This window comes from Pyrgilauda ruficollis, unplaced genomic scaffold (genome assembly GCF_017590135.1).
Source record: "Pyrgilauda ruficollis isolate IOZ18807 unplaced genomic scaffold, ASM1759013v1 scaffold25, whole genome shotgun sequence".
Classification (NCBI taxonomy): domain Eukaryota; kingdom Metazoa; phylum Chordata; class Aves; order Passeriformes; family Passeridae; genus Pyrgilauda; species Pyrgilauda ruficollis.
This window is the reverse complement of record NW_024523822.1, coordinates 9,872,717-9,892,584: the sequence shown is the minus strand read 5'-3', so window position 1 is coordinate 9,892,584 and position 19,868 is coordinate 9,872,717. Positions and strand designations below refer to the sequence as shown.

At 43.2% G+C, this 19,868-nt stretch overlaps 1 protein-coding gene across 20 annotated transcripts in view; it reads right to left on the bottom strand.

Moving 5' to 3' along the window:
* The window catches only part of RIMS2 (regulating synaptic membrane exocytosis 2), a 445,269-nt gene extending 443,796 nt beyond the window's left edge, over nt 1–1,473 (bottom strand). For all 20 annotated transcript variants that reach the window (XM_041470636.1, XM_041470623.1, XM_041470624.1 and 17 more), the window contains exon 1: nt 1,143–1,473. In XM_041470636.1, coding sequence (XP_041326570.1) covers nt 1,143–1,312 — 170 coding nt within the window. In that variant the 5' untranslated portion in view covers nt 1,313–1,473. The remainder of the gene's footprint in view (nt 1–1,142) is intronic.
* Nucleotides 1,474–19,868: the final 18,395 nt, after the last annotated feature.

Below are 19,868 nucleotides of genomic sequence, written 5' to 3'. Positions count from 1 at the left end.
TTTTTAAGCCACTAGAAGTCAGCGAAGGGAGAACAATTTTCTCGACTTTACTCAGTGTCTGCCAGCCGACTGGGGCAGGGCGTGACCTACGCCGTGCACGGCAGCGGGACCCCCGGGCCTGCAAGGAGACCGGTGTCACCCCGGGAACGGGGCACGGCGCACGGGGAAAGCTCGCCCTTCCCCGGGCCCCGAGCTCGTTCCCGGACACTCCCGGCGCCGAGCAGGGGGGCCGCGGACAGCTCCCGGTGCTGAGCCGGGATGGGTGGCCATGGACAGCTCCCGGTGCTGAGCCGGGATGGGTGGCCATGGACAGCTCCCGGTGCTGAGCCGGGATGGGCGGCCATGGACAGCTCCCGGTGCTGAGCCGGGATGGGTGGCCATGGACAGCTCCCGGTGCTGAGCTGGGCTGGGCGGCTATGGACAGCTCCCGGTGCTGAGCCGGGATGGGAGGCTGTGAACAGCTAGCTCCAAGTGCTGAGCCGGGTCGCTCCGGACAGCTCCCGGTGCCGGGGCCGGGACCGGGGCCGCCCCCCCACGCCCGCGCCGGGCAGGCGGAAGGCGTCCCGCTTTCCCCGGCGCCGGGGCTCACGCTTGGAAAGAGCAGCGGGGCGGGGGCGGGCGGCAGACACGTTGTCGGGGGAAGATGGCGGCTGTGGCAAACCCACCCAGCCAGGCGGCCGGAGCCCAGGCCCCGGCGGTGCCGCTCCGCTCGGCAGGGCCGCCGCCGCCAGCGCAGAGCCCGCCGCGCCCCCGGCACCGGGCCCGATGCTGCCGGTCCGCCCCCTCCGGCGGCGCCGACCGCCGCCCCGACCCACCCCCGTCCTCCCGATGGAACACGCCGGGTGAGGACGGCACCTGTGCGGCCATGTTGGGCGCCTGGTTCCCGCCGGCGCCGGGGCGTGCGGAGCCGGAGCCGCCCCGCGGAGCGCGACTAAGGCGGGCGCCGAGCGTTGCCGCGTCCCTGGCCGCTCCCGCGGGTCCCTCCCGCCGTGCCCCACACTCGCCCGGCGCCGAGCACCCCTGCCCGACCCCGGCCACCCGACTCCTCTCTCCCGCCCTGGCCGTGCCGCCCCCGGGGCCAAAGGAGAGACTTCCGCGGCCGCGGGCCCGGGAGGACGAGAAAGGGATGCGCCCGCCCTTACTTGAGCACGGATTGCTCCTTCTCCTCTTCCTTCTTCTGGCGGTCCATGACGGCCAAGATGATCTTCCGCTCTTCCTCCGTGAGGTGGCTGAGGTCCGGCATCTCGGGCTGCGGGGCCGGAGGAGGCTGAGGGGCGGCGGGGCCGCTCCGGGGCCCGGCGGGAGCCGACATGTTTGGTAGGAGCTGCCGCCGCCGCTACGAGAAGCGCTGCCCGAACTCCAGCAGCACCAGCGGGAGCGGCCGGCGCCGGGAGAAGCACATACAAATCAATACCCTGTAATCAACCGGCAGCCTAATGACGGCCCCGCCGGGGAGGGGCGGGGTGCCCGGCAGCCCCGACCTCGCACCCACCCGCCGGGCCGCCGGCGGCAGCGGGAGGACGGGGATGGAGGGGCCCCGGGGGGCGAGCAGGGGGAGCGGGGAGGGGAGAGGGCAGCGCCGGGAGAGGAAGGGCCGGGGGCGGGGTGGGGAGGGAGAGGGGAGAGGGCAGGATTAGCCTCGGGAGCGCTGTGGTTTGGGTGCGAGCGAGATTATCCCAACCCCGAGCGCCAGGCAGGGAGAGAGGGGACGGAGCAAGCGTCGGGGGGTCAGGAGACGGGGGCAGCGACTGCCGAGGGGGCCGAGCGGGGTGCCGTATGAGAGCGGAGCCCCGGCGCCCCGGGGCGCGCAGCGGGGAAAGCCCCAGCGGGCGAGCGCCAGTCCCGGCCGCCGGCCGCGGCTCATAATTCCTCGCCGCCGTCCATGGAAGGGGCCGCGGGGCGCCGCGCTCGCCTCCCGCCGCCGCCGCCTCCCGCCGCTCCTCTGCCGGACCGCGCCGCTTCCTGCCGCCGCCTCGCTTGGCTGGTGCCCTCTCGGCTGCGGGATGGAGTCCGCCTAACCCATGGCATGGCGGAGAGCCGGAGTCACGGGAGGGGGCTCCGCATCGCCCCGCTGCCTCCCTCTCCTGAGCCGAGCGGCGCGGGGCGATGCGGGGCCCGGCTGCCGCCCCTAGCGGCGCCGCGCGGGCTCGCGGCGGGGGGCGGCGGGCGGCAGCTGCCCTTATTTATTTATTTATCCCCGCACAAAAAATGGACGCGATAAAAATCACGCGAGGAAGGACAAGGAGGAGCCAAGGCGCCGGCGACGCGCTGGGAGGACCGAGCCCGGCGGCCGCGGGGGGGCAAGGGGGAGGGCGGGGAGACGCTGCGCGGCCGCCGCTCCCGCGTCTCCCGCCGCTCCCGCTGCTCCTGCCGCCCGCACGGCGGCCGGAGAGGGGCACCCGCTCTGCCGGCCCGGTCCCCGAGTGCTGCCCTGGGGAGGAGGATGTGGCGCGGGGAAGCGCCGGCCCCGGGAGGAGGAAATGGAGGCAGAGGGAAAGGCGAGGGGGAGAGGGCGGCAGAGCACCCATATCCCCGTCCCCTCATAGGCCCCACGGCACGGTTCGCAGTTCGGGCAGAGAACCGCAGAGCAACATCAAGGGAACGGCGGGGTGTGCGCCGGGCTGGCCTCCGGTTCCCCCGAGCATCGCTGTTCAGCCGTGCGCATCCAGCCCAACAGACCTGCTGCTCCACGATCGCCCACATAAGGTCCTGCTGGAGTGTCCTTCACCTCACGCAAGGTGTGAAATCTACCCCAGCCTCTGTCTGGACAGATTCCTCTAACCCAGAAAAGTAAGAATGTGACACCCATTAGAGAAGCGTGGAGAAGAAAGTCCTCCTCCTACACGGGCACCAGGTAGTGGTGAAATAAACCTCTCAAAACTCTTTTGCTACCTATAAATCCCCCACCTGAGCAGTCATTTTGTGGCAAGAAATAATTTCTGAAAAAAGCATCCCAAGATGCCATTCAGACCAAATAAATGGGAAATACCCTATCCAAGAACGCCAAAGAAACAATATAATCTAAATCTGTAGGTCTTTACTTTGTAAGAGACAATAGAGTTCTGCTTGCTGTTCTCTCACTTTATGAGACATAACATCAGTGCTGGATAACATGGAAGTGTATACGGCAATAATAAAGTGATTTTTAAAGGTTTGATTTGAGCAGTTTGAAATCTCATCCCAGATCATATAGTCTTGGAGATGGTGTTATTTGTTATCTGCCATGACATCAATTTATAACCAGGTGCAAAGACATGGGGAAAAAAGTCATCTACCAGAACCTGTTGTGGTCCTCATTAGCTGTATTTCCAGAAAATAAATTCTAGGATGCAGGCCCACAAACCAAAGACTTCTGCCTGCATGTGAAAACACCATTCATTTGTGGAAACAAATTCTGGAGGAACAGATTGTCAGAAGGACATGAGAGGTTTGCTGCGGTAAAGCAGGTCTTAACAATAATCTCTACCTATTATCAAGCACATATATTCATTGTATTTTAATTTTTTCTAAGAAATGTCACTAGCATCCTTAGCTAATGGAGACTCTTCCATTTCTTGATGCAAACTTGTTTATAATAGACCCTGTGGTAAGAACCATAAACCATTGTGTAAGACACTGAGCGTATTATATTTAAGTAGATATCCTTGTAAAATAAACTGTATGATTTTTCATTCAGTCCTGAAAGCATTCTGCTCCTCTAGTTCACATCACCTTCACCTTTCAGACTGGATTCCAGCCAGCTGGCTCTCATCGAATTCCTTGTTTCTTCCAGGCACTAGATAAATCTGGCATCGAAGTCAAAAAGAGGAAATTTAGAACCATGTGTCATCAGTTTCCCAAAGATAGTAGATTCTTTAGCAATCTATGAATGTTGAATGGAAGAATTAACTGTAGAGAAGCCTTTGGAAAATATATTTTATCCCAGGGAAGTGAAGAACAAGAGAAATCACTCAATCACTTCTGAGAATGATTACAAAGAACCAGACCAATTGAAAGTAGTCACTCCTGTCAGGCTACACAGTTGGTTCAAGAATATTTCATGCCATGCCTCAACCATAAACACAAGCAGTATTCAGGCTGTAGTTTTGGTTGCAAGACACCACTACAGTTTTTTTGTGCATTGCCCCATTCAGCTGAGATTCTTTCCAATGGATATTTACCTTTGAACTCTCTGGAATTACAGTGCCTGCTTCATTTCAATGTGCCTGTGATGTTTCATCCACAAATGACAAATACTTGCTCTCAGCATTACTGTAGAATTTCAAGCGCTTTCTTTTCTCTTGGTATGTGTATTGTTTCCACTAAATCCTCTGCCATTACTGGGTAACAGTAAACAAACAAATACAGGGACAGGAACTGTAATCCCCATATGTTATCTAGCTATTTGTTTGGAAAAGAGAGAGCAGATTCAGAGTAGAAGACATCCTATCTTGATGACAATGAAAAAATTATTCAACTTGACCTTTCTAAGCTTCTATCTTCATTTCTCACAATCAGTTTCACCTATCATTCCTCACATTTTTCTGCAATTGGAAACAAACATTATTTGTTCATGTTCCTGTCAGCCTGCACAGGATTGTCTCATGTTGTTACTGTTATTTACATTACTCAGGTGATATATTAATGAAAACATACAGCACAGACTTCCCTACCCACTCCAGTGTAATGGGGTCAACAGTAGTCTATAATCAACCAACAAATGATCACGCTATCATGTAGTATGATCATTTACAAAAATTATTTTTAAGGAGCATTCATTTTTAATTCTGACCTTCCCATTCATGTGTCTCCAGTTTCCTGCCCTTCCTGTTCTTTTCAGTTCTCATTCTGAACTCACAACCACCCTCCAAAAAAACAGATTCCCATTCCTGGTTTACAATCCTCTGCTGAAATTGTTCTTCACTGCAAAATCTGTAAATGAAAATTCACTCTAATTGTATATCAAAGGCATGTGATACTTTATTTTAGTGGCTTCTGTAAGTCATCTAAATGTACTGACACCAGCAGTGTTATTAATATAATTTTTCTGATACCCTTTTTTCATCTGTTCCTTTTCAGTTCTGCTAGACATGAGGGGTTCCCAAGGAAACAGTGATATTGTAACCTAGTTTTATATATCACCACAAAATGTCTTTCTCTAAGGGTCTCATTATACTTACTCCCATTTCCTTCCTCATAGCAACTACAAGAGTAAATGAGCTGGTAGATTCATTGTTTAATCATGTCAAGTATAAGTCTTCTCTGAAAAAGAAGTGCTAACATCTGCTTTATAATGTTTTGTATAAGGGGGAAAAATCCAGTGTAACTAATTATTTATTATTTCTGTCCCAGTTTGAAGCTCAGAAAACAGTTTTATGTAGCTGCCATGAAGGGAACTTTAAAGTATTCTATTATGGATCAGTGAATGGAGGAAATTAAAGACATATTCTTGGTTGAAAATGACCATACTCAGACTCTCAGTGGATCAAATCAGATGTATAACCAGCAAGAAATGTTTCCTGCAGGACACTTCATGGAAGCAATCTGCAAAGGACTCCTCATATTCCCATACAGGAAGGAAAAACTACATTGCAACAAATTGTGTTTTCTAGGTCCTGTACTAAGTGCTACCCAACCATCATGAACTGGTTTTCTGGTGCAGTCTTGGATCTTTCCCAGCTTTCTCCTGTCTAAATTGAGGAAACATATTATATAATGTCATCAAATTGTCATTTGATCGCTTTCAGGAGGATTTTGCTACTCTCTATGCATTTTTTTTTTATGATCCAAGCAAATTTCTATTAGTTGGATACTTCCCCACAAGTGATTTGAATAATACTAGATATTTATGGGTAGAAGTTAGATTTTTTTGTTTGTTAATCTCATTCCCTATAAAAGAGGGTCATCCATAGTATACATAGTACTAACCATAACCAACTATATCAGTGAAATAGTTCCTCCCAATTTAACTGGTGTTAAGTATCTGTCTGCTGGTCTTTTATCTAGAGAACACATTTTTTTCCTCCACTCTACGCATATGATCAGTACCTTCACTGAGTCAGAAGGGTGAATTTCTTAAGTTGTACTTAAATATGTAACTTAATTTTTACCCACTTCCAAATCCTTTCCTGCTCAAGCAGAACCATTAACAAAAACCTTTTGGATTAGAGGACTGGAGGCTCTTCATGGGCATCATGAGAACTGCTTGGGTTATGGAGAATGTCCAACCTTATTTCTAAATTAGTTTTGCTAGGAAGAGATTGATTTGCCTTCTCTCAGTGGACTGAGGAGCTGGGATCCAGGCTGTACTTTGAAATACAATATGGTAGAGGCCATAGCACGTAGGTTTTCTCCAAGCACAGCTGGCTGAAAACTCAAGAGAGGCTCAGATCCATTAGATAATTTTCTGCTTTAAGGTTGGGAGAGTTGGGGTAGTTCAGCCTGGAGAAGAGAAGGCTCTGGTAACCTTAGTGAGGCCTGTAAATACCTAAAGCGGGTCTGTAAGTTAGATGGGGAAGTATGTTTTAGCCTGTTGCAGACTAACGTAGATATATAGCAGGAAGAAATTTTTTTATCATAGGGGTAGTAAAACTGGAATGTGTTGCTCAGACAGGTGGTGGACTAGATGACCTGTAAAGGTTCCTTCCAACCTGAACTATTCTATGAATGGGATACTTGCTAAACATGATTTCTGCAGCTTGCATATTTTGTCCAGAGCAGTTAGACACAGGGTACATAAGTTTGCAAATATGATCAATGCTATAAACTTTATTATGTCTCATTCCTGCAGTTCTGTTTCCATGCTCAGTTTGAAACATTCTGTCATATTTGTGACATAAAACATGCTGAATTAAAGGTGCACGCTAAAATCTTTACAGGCTCTTAAACTCAGTATTTTCTCTCTGAATTTGACAGTTCAATTTTGATTGTTCAGCTAGTTTATTGAAAGACAAAGGAGAAAGTTTTGAAAGAACCTAGAAGTTCCCATGTAATGACAGTTCTTTATACATTTTATTTATACATTTCTATTTGATTCTCTACCTGTACCAGCAATGTTTCTAAGTAACTGGGCAGCAAGTTTATTCTTATAATCTAACAATCCTGATAGTAATAAATCAACAGTGTTGCAATTGTCCAGCTAAAAGACTTGTAGAATCAAGAATCCTACCAAAACCATACAAGTCTGTTTCTTTTGGTAACTTACAGACCATTCCTTGGTATTTAATACCTTTATTGGTATTAAAAATTGTCCCCAGCTTGAGCACTCTAGTTTCTTTTTAATTGTTTGGAGTTTTCAGATACTACACTGGTTTCTAAATGATGAAAAGCACAGGCTTACATTAGCACAGTTGGTGCTTAAAACATTATCATATGTTCCTGTAAGTTATGGATGCAGCGTTGTCTTCCCTCTTTGCTGCCTTCTAATCCCTCTTCCCTGACCCCTCCTGCATTTATGAAACTCAAGCTGTTTCAGAAGAAACACCAGTATTCTTAAGTCCCATGTGATTGTTTTTAATTCAGTCATAAGATTGTCCTCCAGAGCTTGTACAGAATATCCTGTTCCAGATCTCAGGAATATATTCATTCCTATTGTAGTGACATCTTGAAAGTCCCAAATCTCCTGATTTTATACAAGAGAGAAATGACTGTTTGCTCTTTTTCTTTTCGTTTTTTTTTCTTTTTTTTTTTTTAGTAGACCGCACTATGTGATTCTGTCTCTCAATTTATTTTTTTTTTTTTTTAGTAGACTGCACTATGTAATTCTGTCTCTCAATTTATTATTCATTATTAAAAGTATTAATAATATCCTGAATTATTATTGTTATTATTATTGTTACAGTCACGCTTAGAAAGCCTAGTCATGTATGAAGAGTCTAGTGCCCTTGAAATCAATAGAAAAAAATGGCACAGGCAACAGCCTATTGCCACAGAAAACACAGAGAGCCACAGACAAAACACAATACATGGGTAACTCAGACAAATGCAATTGAAACGATAAGACAGCAGTAAGATAGAGGTAGCAACACTAGAGAAGTGGAAGATGACTATTGTTTCATAGACGTTATTAGGAGATGGTGTTAAATTGATCTTCGAAGAAAAATGAGACACAATTTGGGAGACAGAGCATCATTGCTTCAGTAGAACTGTTTAGAATTTTCCCAAAGTAGCATTTGAGTGGAAAGTTCTCAAGGTAACATCTATACAAAACCAGCCCATTACAGAGGTTCCTTTTTTACTGCATAGAGTTTAAGTTCTGACCATTGGCAAGAGGTAGAAAATACTGGTTTGACTCTTTGCCTTCCTCGAAATCCAAAGGCAGCATGGCTTTAGCTGTTTGGATTTTCAACTACAGTATATTCTCATAGATCCGGACTATAGTAGCTCTGATAATGAAAACATGCTTGAAAGGGATGATAATTAAAGTTTAGCATCTGGTATTTTCTATCTAGAAATCTACCTTTCTAGGTTGTACATCTGTCAAATGACAAAAAATTATCAGGAAGTTCAATTAATTCAAATAATATATAAAGGCAGAAGTGGTAGCATTGTGAAACTTTTCCTAAAAGCACAATGGCAGTACTTTAGACTATCAGCTGCTAAAGTCTGCCTTGTCTCTTAGAAAAGGGACTACATCCACTATAAAATTAGTGGATGGCACTTTCAAAAACAGAGGATTTATGAGTTGGAAAAGAAACGAACAAGACCAGTAACTACCCTAATAACAACAAAGTATGAAACACTGAGTTAACACAGCTCCTTAGCCTAAATGTCATTAACCACCGTACCACAGTTCAGATTAGTGCTACAGAATTGATATACTACAAAGCCAAAGAGGATACACTTGCGCAGAAAGACTTCCCAGCCTTGTTTCACTTTTCCATAGGAAATATTTTCACAGCAATTGTACATGCTCTCCCATAGAGCAAACTGAGCAGATATTGGTAAGTACTGAGCTGCACTGAGGGGCACATGTTTATAGTTGCTTCAGGAAAGCAGTCCTGTCCTTACAATGCTTGTCTCACTACTGCTGTGCTTCTCTTCATAACAGCGGGCAGATTAATAACCTTTTTTACTTCCCACTGTATGTGTTAACATTAAATATCCAAATAAACTTTTCTAGTTATCTGGGTGCATTCTTTCCTATGTTTCTGTCTTGAATATGAGCTGGTCTGATGAGTAGCCATATTCTGTGTTCATAGTCTCCCCTGTGCTAGCTATTTCAAAAGATACCAAGATAAAACATCATTAACAGCTGATGGCATTTTGTTGGTGATACTGTGAATTTCATAGTTATTCATCCATTATTCACAGTTGTTTTCAAAAGTATTCATGGCCGTCAAGAGCTCAAAACGTATAAAAAGAGTCTGTAACACACTCAGCCATAAAAATACAGAAAACTGAGTTATACACTAAAATAAAGCATTGCTTCTTATGTACAAATCACTGCAGTCCTCAAGGTGTGTAGGACAGATCAACATTTGACAATTCTGGATGCAGAGGGAAACAGTGACATAGGATGAGAACAAGGCTGAGGTACTTAATGGCTCCTTTGTTTCAGTCTTTGACAGCGAGACCAGTTATTTTCTGGATATCCAGTCCTCTGAGCTGGAAGACAGAGATGGGGAGCAGAATGAAGCTCCCTCAATCCAAGAGGAAATAACCAGCAACCTGCTATGTGATTTAGACATCCACAGGTCTATGGGGCTAGATGGGATCCAACTAAGTGTACTGATGGAGCTGGCAGAAGAGCTTGCCATGCTGCTTTCAGTCACCACCAGTAGTCCTGGGTAACTGGAGAGGTTGTGGTTGACTGGAAATTAGCAAATGTGTACAAGAAAGGCTGGAACGAGGTTTCAGACTGACCTCAGTGCCAGAGAAAGTCATGGAGCAGATCATCTTGAGTGCCAACACGGGGCGTGTACAGAACAACCAGGCAATCAGGCCTGGCAAGGTTGGTTTTATGAAAGGCAGGTCCTGACCGACCTGATCTCCTTCTGTGATGGTGTGACCTGCTTTGTAGATGAGGGAAAGGTTGTGGATCTTGTCTGCCTGGACTTCAGTAAAGCCTTTTAGCTTAGCCCCTAAATGCAGTAGCAGATGACTGCAAACAACTCCAACACTGCTGACTCACATCCTGAGAGCAAAGAGCACATGTTGGACACATGGCTGTTTGCTTCTCTCACAAGGAACTACTTCTCATTTCTAGTCAGAAAGTTGCTTCCTGTGACTTTGTCCACCTGATGTAACATCTTTGGCTTTCATAGAGTTACCTGCTATTGCCCTACACTGTTACTGTCCATAATTCCATATCCAGCAAGCATTTAATTCCATTGTTTTATGTCACATTTCTTTCTATCAGTTCATAGGATGAGAAGGACATATAAAGATGTCTCAGCTTTGCTTTATTCCCTCACAGAATATCTTAAAAAGAGGAAAAGGTAAACCTGTTCACTAGCTGAGGAGAAGTACATTGTCTCCCTAGTGGATGATATCCACATGTCCTTCAAAATGACATTTTGTTGTGATCAGACCTTTGAAGCAGGAAAAAGGTAACATGAAGAAAGCAGCACAAATTATTCAGCTTGTGTACACTTTTTTTTTTTCATATTTAGTTCTACATCATGTATATACTGTTTGCCTCTTGTACTTCTCCAATTTTGGTACAACGAATTCTACACTATTTTTGAAAAAGAAAAATTAGCACAGTATCTTTTCCCCAACATGGTGAAGTTAGATGAAGTAAAAAATATATGACAACAGTGTAGGGTGAAACAGAGCTTGTCACTCAAGAAAGCAATATCTACAGTGATAGGAGACAACATTTGCATGACTCAAGAAGGTATAGAAATTTCTACAGGGCATGGATTCATGAGTCAGAATCACATATTTAAAATAAGCAATGCACAAATTTTGATTTATAGAGGTATTATTCCATTAAAGGTTTCTGTTAAGTGGACCATAAATTATCTGAACTTTACTCCTGTGCTTTATAACACCACTGAAACCGCCTGTTATAGTCCATTATGTGTCTTTATTTTCTCTTATATTCTCACACACACAAATGTAGCAGTCAGCATGACCTGAAGGATTACTTAAGTACTGAAAGGATTTAATTTATCAGATTTCTAATCATATGTCATTTAGAAGTATTTTACTTCAAGACATCATGTGAAGAAAAAAATTCAAAAAAGAAACCAATCATAAAATAGTCCATCAGACAACATGAAACAGTTGCAGTATGTTCTATGTAATTAGCTGATGGCTGAGAATAGGATTTTCCAAATCCTCTGAGCACCAGATATGAACAAATAGAGGAAAAGCTAAATTAACCTGCTTAATTCTAAGCACAGTGGAATACAAATTGCCAGAATTACGCAAACACACACACACACGTGCATGCGTGTACACCCCACACAGAGGCAAACCCACATTTTCCCCCATTTCTGAACCTGGTACCTTGCTGTGTTGGGTTGCTTAGGAGACTCTGATCCAAAGTTATATCAGCAGGATTATGGAAGCTCCCAACAGGTCTACCAAGGCTGGGTAAATCAAAGACAGAGGCCAGACAGAATTTCTCTCTTGATTCTTCAATCATGGGAGCTGGATGCAAGGCTGACCACCTTCCTCTTCAGAAATATTACTGGCTAAGCCTTCACTTTGTCTCCATGACATTATCCATCTCAGTTCCTTGGCTTAGTGGATAGCCCCAAACGAATCTGTGCAACAAGCATCAGTCCAATCCCATCTCAGCAAGGAGCTCAAACCTTGAAGTATCTGCTGCTCCATGTTATGTACAAGATCCTGGCATGTACATCCAATGCTGCAAGCTGGAAAAATCAGCTCAAGTTATGAGGGAGATGGAAAATTACAGTATCGATATTCTCAGGATGAGTGGGTACAGATGGTCAGGAACAGATTGTATCAAATTGAAGAACAATAATAAAATCATGAAGTACTGAGGTTCCCCTGCTGGAGGAAAACAGAGGAGTTGCACTGATTGTGAGTGACACCACACAAAGAGCCCTGTGAGACTGATGAGGAACCAATTAGCAGCGAAGCAGCAGGTACACAGTTCAAGTAAGTGAGGATGACAACCCTCCAAATGGTACCATGATACAAAACCACTTCCCAAAACATCTTACAGAACCTTATCAACAGTAGCACACCCTCACTGCCATGGCTGGGCATAAATGGGAAAGTAGGGAGAACTAATTATGGACAGAACATGACTGGGTATCTGGAATCTGTTCACACAGCAGCACCAATAAAGACATTATCCAACTTTGATAACTAAGTTATCTCTTAATGGTGAGAGCATGTTCTTCTGCCCATAAAATCACATCAGATGGTGATAATAAAATATGGGCACAGCATGGTTTTAACTTATACTCATTTGTTCCTCTGAATGTTTGGGCACATAAGTTTTAGGTGCCAACAGTGAGTGTGACATATATATTGCCATTGTGGAAAATAAATTTAAATAAAATACTTACAGAAGTGAACAAAAAATAGCCACTCAAATATATGTTGTTTAAATGTAGTTCTTTAAAAAGCAATTTTTTCACTGAAAGGCATAATTTTCAGGTTTTACAAAAACAAAACTTGAGTATCTTCAGCAAAATATGTTAATAGAACTAAGACTTCTCTGGTATTTTTCAATAAAAATAGGAGGGCTCGGTCACTGTAATGCTGTGTAATGGCAGTGTCAGAAAGGGACCAGCAAAGCAGAACTTCCCAAATGGCCAGGACAAAATCCCATTAAAATGGAAAAAGGGAATAAATGTTTATGAAGAAAAGACAATCACACTGGCAGACAGCAAAAAGGGGGCTCCTGATTTTTATAATAGCTAGAATTAACTAATAAAAAACAAAGGAGGAAATACCACTACCATAAAAGAAACCCTACCCCAAATTAAGGAGGAGACTTCAACTTCATACTGAAACTGTCCTATAAATCGAAAAATAATCTATTTGGCTAATTTAAATAAGACAATAACTGTGAGAAAATAATTTTGCATTAATACAAAAATAGCTTAAAAGTGAAGAACTGGAAGGCATGCCACAATATAGGATAAAACAGATCAGATCTGCTCAAAGGCAGCAAAAAGAATCACAAAATGATGCTCTAAATCTTGAACTGAGCACAAGAGAATGGATCCACTTTAGAAGAAAGTAGAAGAAAAACCTACAAAACTACCTGAAAGACAATTTTAGTGACTGTGACACTGACATAGACACATCACAGTCCTCTCCAGAAAATTATTCTACATACTTACACTGAATTGGATTTGTAACATCACTGTATCTTGAGGTACCTTAAGAATAGCAGATTACCTCTGGCAGCTGCTCTTGCACTGACTGTATTTTCAGGCTGTGCTCTGTCACTGAACAACCAGTGCACAGTGGGACACAGGGCACATACCAAATATACCTATACTGTGGTCCTTGATACTGACTTTCAGAAAACTTTCAAGAGGATCTCTGAATTTTTTTAGTGAATCTGTACAATACCCAGAAAATGTTATGGTTTTCATTAGGACACCAGATTGATGGACCAAGATCTCTAACTGACTGGCTTGAAGTTAATACTGAATTTACTGTATTTGGAGGTAACACATCTTCAAGACAGTGAAATTCTGTGGTCAGGTCACGCACATGTAGGTCTGGACATTGCTGATGGTATCTGCTTCCTGGAGACATTGATAAAAAACATGCTGCTTAAGAACTGTCAGAACTGAATAAAATGTCCTGAAGTCAGAAAGTCAATAAACAAAGGTGATAAAAACCAGTGTGACCTCAGAGAATTGCATTGCTCCATAAGAGCGAAGTCTAAAGTATCATTACCTCACTAAAACAGCAACTTTTGCACAATTTCAAGTGTGAGCAAATGACTCAAGTGGAAAGCTTTGCTTTGCCATGGCCGGCCTCCAGCAGGGAAATCTAACGCCCTCCATGACAAGCTGAGAGTCTTTTGTAGCTATGCATTAAACATATATCTGCAGGTCAGGAAGGAACAGATGGAAAACTGCTGTCAGCATTGGTATTCCCCTTGGCTACTCAGAAACAGTTGCACAGAATAAAGCAGGCCCTGATCTTGGACTGGACACTGTGGCTCAAAACACCTGACCTTTGGCATCCCCAAACACAAGAAAACCAGAGAGACATTTTCAGCACAGTATTCACTAAAGCAGCAGTTTTGCAAGAAAATTTGGGAAACTGTGATGGCATTGGCTTCTGATAGTACTTCCTCAAGGCAGTCTTATACTTCTGGTGATATGAAAAGTAGGTTGAATTAAGACAGATAAAATGAGAACCTGACAGATTTGCAGTTTCTTCCTTCATTTCTCTCACTGAAATATGTAACTAGTTAGTTTAGCAATCTACTGCATCCTATTTTAGCTTTTCCCATCTTATGAATAAAATCTTTGGTTACTAAACATTTTAACGAAACTCATTTTAATAGATTTTTTGAGAATTTAGTTCTGATCTGTTCTGCCACATTTTTCCGTGTCTGCTACTGTGACTGCATGCTTTAGTGTGACCATCCCTTTGAATTTTGGCTCTGTCCAAAATTCACTATGACATTTCTTCAACATACAGAGCTCTGTCAAAATCTCTGTCTAGGGCTGTTCACACAAAAGATTCTCCACAGAGTAAGGCACAAAACACAAAGGTATTTGTCTTTTGAAGCAAATTACTACACATTGTCCATAATTTAAGGAATTGTCACTAAGCCAGATTTCTGGTTTTATTCCTTTATTCCTGGAGTGGAAAAAAACCCCTCTTCTGACTAAACCTGAGTTTTAAATCACATTTAGACACCCAATTACTGAATTAAGTTTATTTCACAGTTTGACATCAGTGTCATAATCCAGTTACCTATCCCATGCTGCTTTAACTTGTGATTGTGAACATTTTCTGTTTGAGATATTGGACCTCAGCTACTGGACAGCCATAACTGATAGGATTATGTAAAAACAGCAGCTTATCATGAATGTCCTAACGTTTTCTGATGTGAAATACTCACTTGAGAATGATGCAACTGCAAATATTGCCAGTGGTTTTGTTTGCCAAGGTTATATTTTGCCTTAAGTGATGCAAAAGAACACAGGCTCTATTCCTGAAATAACTGGTCTATAAATATGATACCTTTAGATACCCAGCTGAGCCAATGATTCTTTTGCCTTCAGACTTAAATGCTGGATTATCCCATTTGTGAAGGGAAAAAAAATAGGCATTTTTGATATTTCACCTTACATTCTTATAGCATAAGAGGGATTGAATTTTCCCTTTATTCTTCACTCAAACTGAGCAAGAAAACTGCTGACATAACCCTTTCTTTTTCATCTGTGCCTTATAGCTCCCCCATCTCCTGCCATGCCAAACTGCACCCCTTTGGTCAGTTTGCAATTATATTCTGGTAATAATCTTTCCCCTTTGGCTCTCCTGGCTTCTCATCCTCCATGAATTTTTGAGTCCAGGTTTCATTTCCCTTAATGCATCCCAAATACTGTGCACACCATAGTGTAGACTCACAGGCATCTGCAAATGATTAAAGCAACCATAGGTCTTTCAAAGCAAAACTATCCTCATTTTTGGAGGGATCAGGGGTAATATTGCCCCAGATATTATACAGTAGAAATAACCTCAAGAAATATTTCTATTTTCTGATTAGCAAAACCTAAGTCATTCAGCCAAGTCAATGATGACCACAGAGAAAGCAAGAATTTCTGAAGTGTTATTTTGGGAAGCAGGGATGTGAAGAGAACAAAAACAGAAGATAAAGAAAACCATAATGCTGGAAAATCTGGAATCCTCAGATCAAAACAGTTTTACAAATAGGAAGAAGTGATTTCATCCTCAGGTACTGTTCGATCTCTACCCTAGATCTCAAAGTGCAGAAAAACAGCAGACAGCTGTTCTCACAGCACTGAGTGAAAGGGAAATGAGTAATGACGAATGCTGCTGCTTAGCTACCCAGGGATGTTTGCCCCAGATAGCAAAAGCAGGAGTGCCCAGAGTGGGACTCTGCAGCTGTTGATAAGGCTTGGCTCTGTCATGAATGGTGGAGTGGTTTCAGGCAGTTGTTTGATGCAGTGGCCTCTCTTAGCAGGTGTAACAGATCCCCTATGCCTTGCTACACCCCACAGCCCACTTGTACCTTATGCCACCACAGCTTTCATATACTGTTTTGTAAATAATTGGCATTTTTCAGGTTGCTGAAATAATACAATACTACATATTCTACAATAAGGCTCTTAGGAAAAAAGCCACCTCTTCAAATAATTCCACTCTGACTGAATACAAGTTAGAGGCTTGGATGTCAGTATTGTAATAAATACATGAACACAATATGTCTACTGAATCTATATTAAATCTGTGGGTTTCTATCATATTATGTTTTTTAATCACATTTTTACAATGACAGACAAAATACCATCTCCATCCATTTATCTTCTTAATAATCAGCAATGCTCTTTTGTCTACTGAAAGATCTTTGGTTTTGCTCACACAAGCCATAAAAGTAGACGTGATGCAACATGCTATAAGCTCACATTTTTTGTATCTGCTGAAACTGCTCCAGCCCTGGACAAAATGAAATCATTAAGTATTCTAATATTCATTAATATTAAAAAAATTAATCTCAAGGCATTCCACTTTATATTCTAGAAACTTCAGAGATAATAGATCAAACTTTGAAGGCACTGGAAAACATCAGCTCTGCCTTAAGTTAGTCTAACAGTAATTACTCACTACCTTTGAAAATAAGTCCTTAAGGTTGTTTCAAACTGTGTATAAAGTACACGATCTTCAACTGAGAGGAAGTGTGTATTTTTTTCATTTAATATAGTAAGCCATTACACTTTCAGCAGTTTTTAGTTGGTGGTATTTGAACTGTGATCTTTGATTTTGTGCTAGAATTCTTCACATACCTTCTAAAGCCCCAGAAGTCTTGGGCGAGCACATCACAGTCTTTTCTTTCCAATTAAAGTCCCTCTTCTTCAAACACCTTTCCATCTTTCTCTACTTTAACACTGAGCTTGTTTCCCACAAACCATTATACATAGAAATTTGTCTTCAGGTACAAAACCTCATTCATCCCTCTTCAAACATTTTTAGACTTTTAGGTGCAGAATTACAGAAGGGGCACAAGGTATTCGCTTGTCACTGGTTTTGCTCATCTTAAACCTCATTGCCTCTGTGTGCAATTCTGTCCAAACCTAGACAGACAGTCGTAAGTTAACTAGTCATATTTCATATCATAATATCAAGTATAAAAATAAAGTTTTAACTAAAATATAAATGTCTGAAGCATGGGATAAACACTTCCTGAAATAAATATTTAGCCCCAGCAAGTACAGATGGGGTATGCAAAGCTGTGCACTGGGCCTGCACTGTAGACATCTAAGGTTAAGCAAGATGAAATCTACTGCCTCCACCACATTCTTGGTCCAGTCACTGGGAAAGATGCAGAGATACTTCCATATAACAGAGCATGTTACCTGACTGAAGGTTACCAATTAAACACAAAGCCATGGCAAGGATCAGAACAATTAGCAAAAATCAAGTGCAAAGACTCACCAATCCAAAAAACAAGGAAGGGGAACGACAGATATGACTGCTTAGTGCAAAACCCACTAAACAAGTGCAGGAAACTCCCTAGAAAACCTGACAAACTGAGGGATTACCTAAAGATTATAAGACTTCAGAGGAATAAGAACTTAGGGAATGGGTAAAATTTATTAGAGGATTATTTTTTTAGTGGATTGCAGCAGTGTGCCAAACTTCCTCTGGGATGTTTAAGGTAACCATGAAAAGTGTGTAAAAGGAGTGACTAAAGTAGACTGGAGAGAAAGAGGCACAGGAAAACCAAGGACAAAGAGGATAAAGGGGACCAGTCCCATGTAGACAGCTTACCAATTACACTGCACTGCTGCAGTCCATCCCATATTACTGTTGCACCCTAACCAGTCTTGTGTGCATGTACCTGTCAAGGCTAGCAAACCTCAAGTGAGACTAGCCCACAAGCAGGACAAGAGGAGTGTGATCCACTGGAGCAGCACCACATGGCCAAGGCACCTGAAAGTCCAGGGGCCTGCAAAGGGGAAACATGCCAGGCACTCCTGGAGGGGCTCCCAGAGCCCCACTGCCGCTGTGTGCACAGCCACAGGTGAGGCTCAGCCTGGCCAGCGGGAGAAGGAAGAGGGAGGAGCAGCAATACCCAGCCCAGCCTCTGTTTACACAGGTGCCAATACAGGCACTGCACTCTGCCCCTGGGGTTTGTGGCTGGCAGTGATTATTGTTTGTATTGTGTGTAGGTGTGCACACAGGTATTGTTTTGTATTGTTACAAGCTTGATGATACAGGGATCACAGCAGCCTGGGATCCTTTGGCTTGGGAGGGGAAACTAAAAAAAGTCCTCATCCCAAAAGCCAGGGTATCCTCCATCATGAGCAAAGTGAAGAAGGGTACACAGACACTGGCAAAAAACCCTCTGGTTGAAATTTTCAGTTGGTCTACAAGGTTTATATATTTCCACATATCTGAGTGGTCATTTAGTTTGTTTTAGGTATCTGTAACATAGGAAGAGTAAAAAGAAATTACTTTATTCAAATATCTGTTTCATTATATAGTTTGACTATGATAAAACAGAAATAAAACATTGATGACTCCATAGCTGCTGTATCATGAAACAGCTAAATTCACCAAGGCTATGAATACTGTTCTAAGTATTTATGCAATAAAGACATTATTTTTCTTTCAAACCACTCCTTAGGTATCTTCCCAAAGAAAGAACATACACGGAAGTTTGCGGGTTTTTTTAATCAGCAGGTCTGTAGGCAATGCATTGGGTTAGAAAATAATCTGTCATCTTCCCTTTTTTTCTTTAACCAACAATACCAAAATCTTGAAAGGAAACATTACCAGTTTCCTTCGATTTTCAGTATTTTATGGGGTACTAAGGATTTTATTTTGCATACACTTGGGTACACATACATGCAGATTCATGTATCCATAGTCTTTTTACATATAATCATTTTGATAAATCTAGGTAGTTCCATTAAGGTAATTAAGATGAGGTCTGATTACACCCCTCAAATCACTGAGGGGGAAAAAATAATAAAAACCCCAGCCAAATAAAAACTGATTAAGGGCTCCAGCTCCTTTATTTTAATTTCTAAACCATTTCAGCAATGGCCTGTAACAGACTTAGAGGAGCACTTCTTGCAAGCACAGCTACCACCTGGCAACTACTGCATTTAAATAAATGTTTTTGAGTGTTGTGGCATTATGTACTTCAGGTGGATGACCACAAAAAGCACCAGAGACAAACTGTAAAGGTTTCCAAAAGGGATAAATCAACAGCAGCTAGCCCAACAGCATACAAATCCATGGCCAGGGATCCTCTGACCTGACAGACTGCAACCACCACCTGCAAAATTCCAAATAACTGATTTACAAGCAGAAAGCCCCAGCTCAGACTTACACTGATTTTACAACTAGCATGTTTCTAGAAGTCACACCAAGACTTGACTTTGAAAAACAGACTTTTTCCTGGAATGATAAGAGGTGCCCCACTTGATGCCAAGACAAATCTCTGTGTAAAACTACATCCACAGATTTTGGAGAAGGAATTCACAACCGAATGCACAGACTGGGTACTCTCCTAACATTAAAATTCCTTTTTTCAGCACAGTTACAATCTTTCTAGCAATTTTTAGCCAATCCTGATCCTTTCAGTTGCACCACTTGAATTCTCTCTGAAAGCAACAGTTCACAAAGGTGTTAGAACATGAGAAGATCCTTTGGACATGGCTCACACCCACTGCTCCACACCAATGCCACACGACAACCTAACCAACTTCACAGCTGAAAACTCTCTTTAC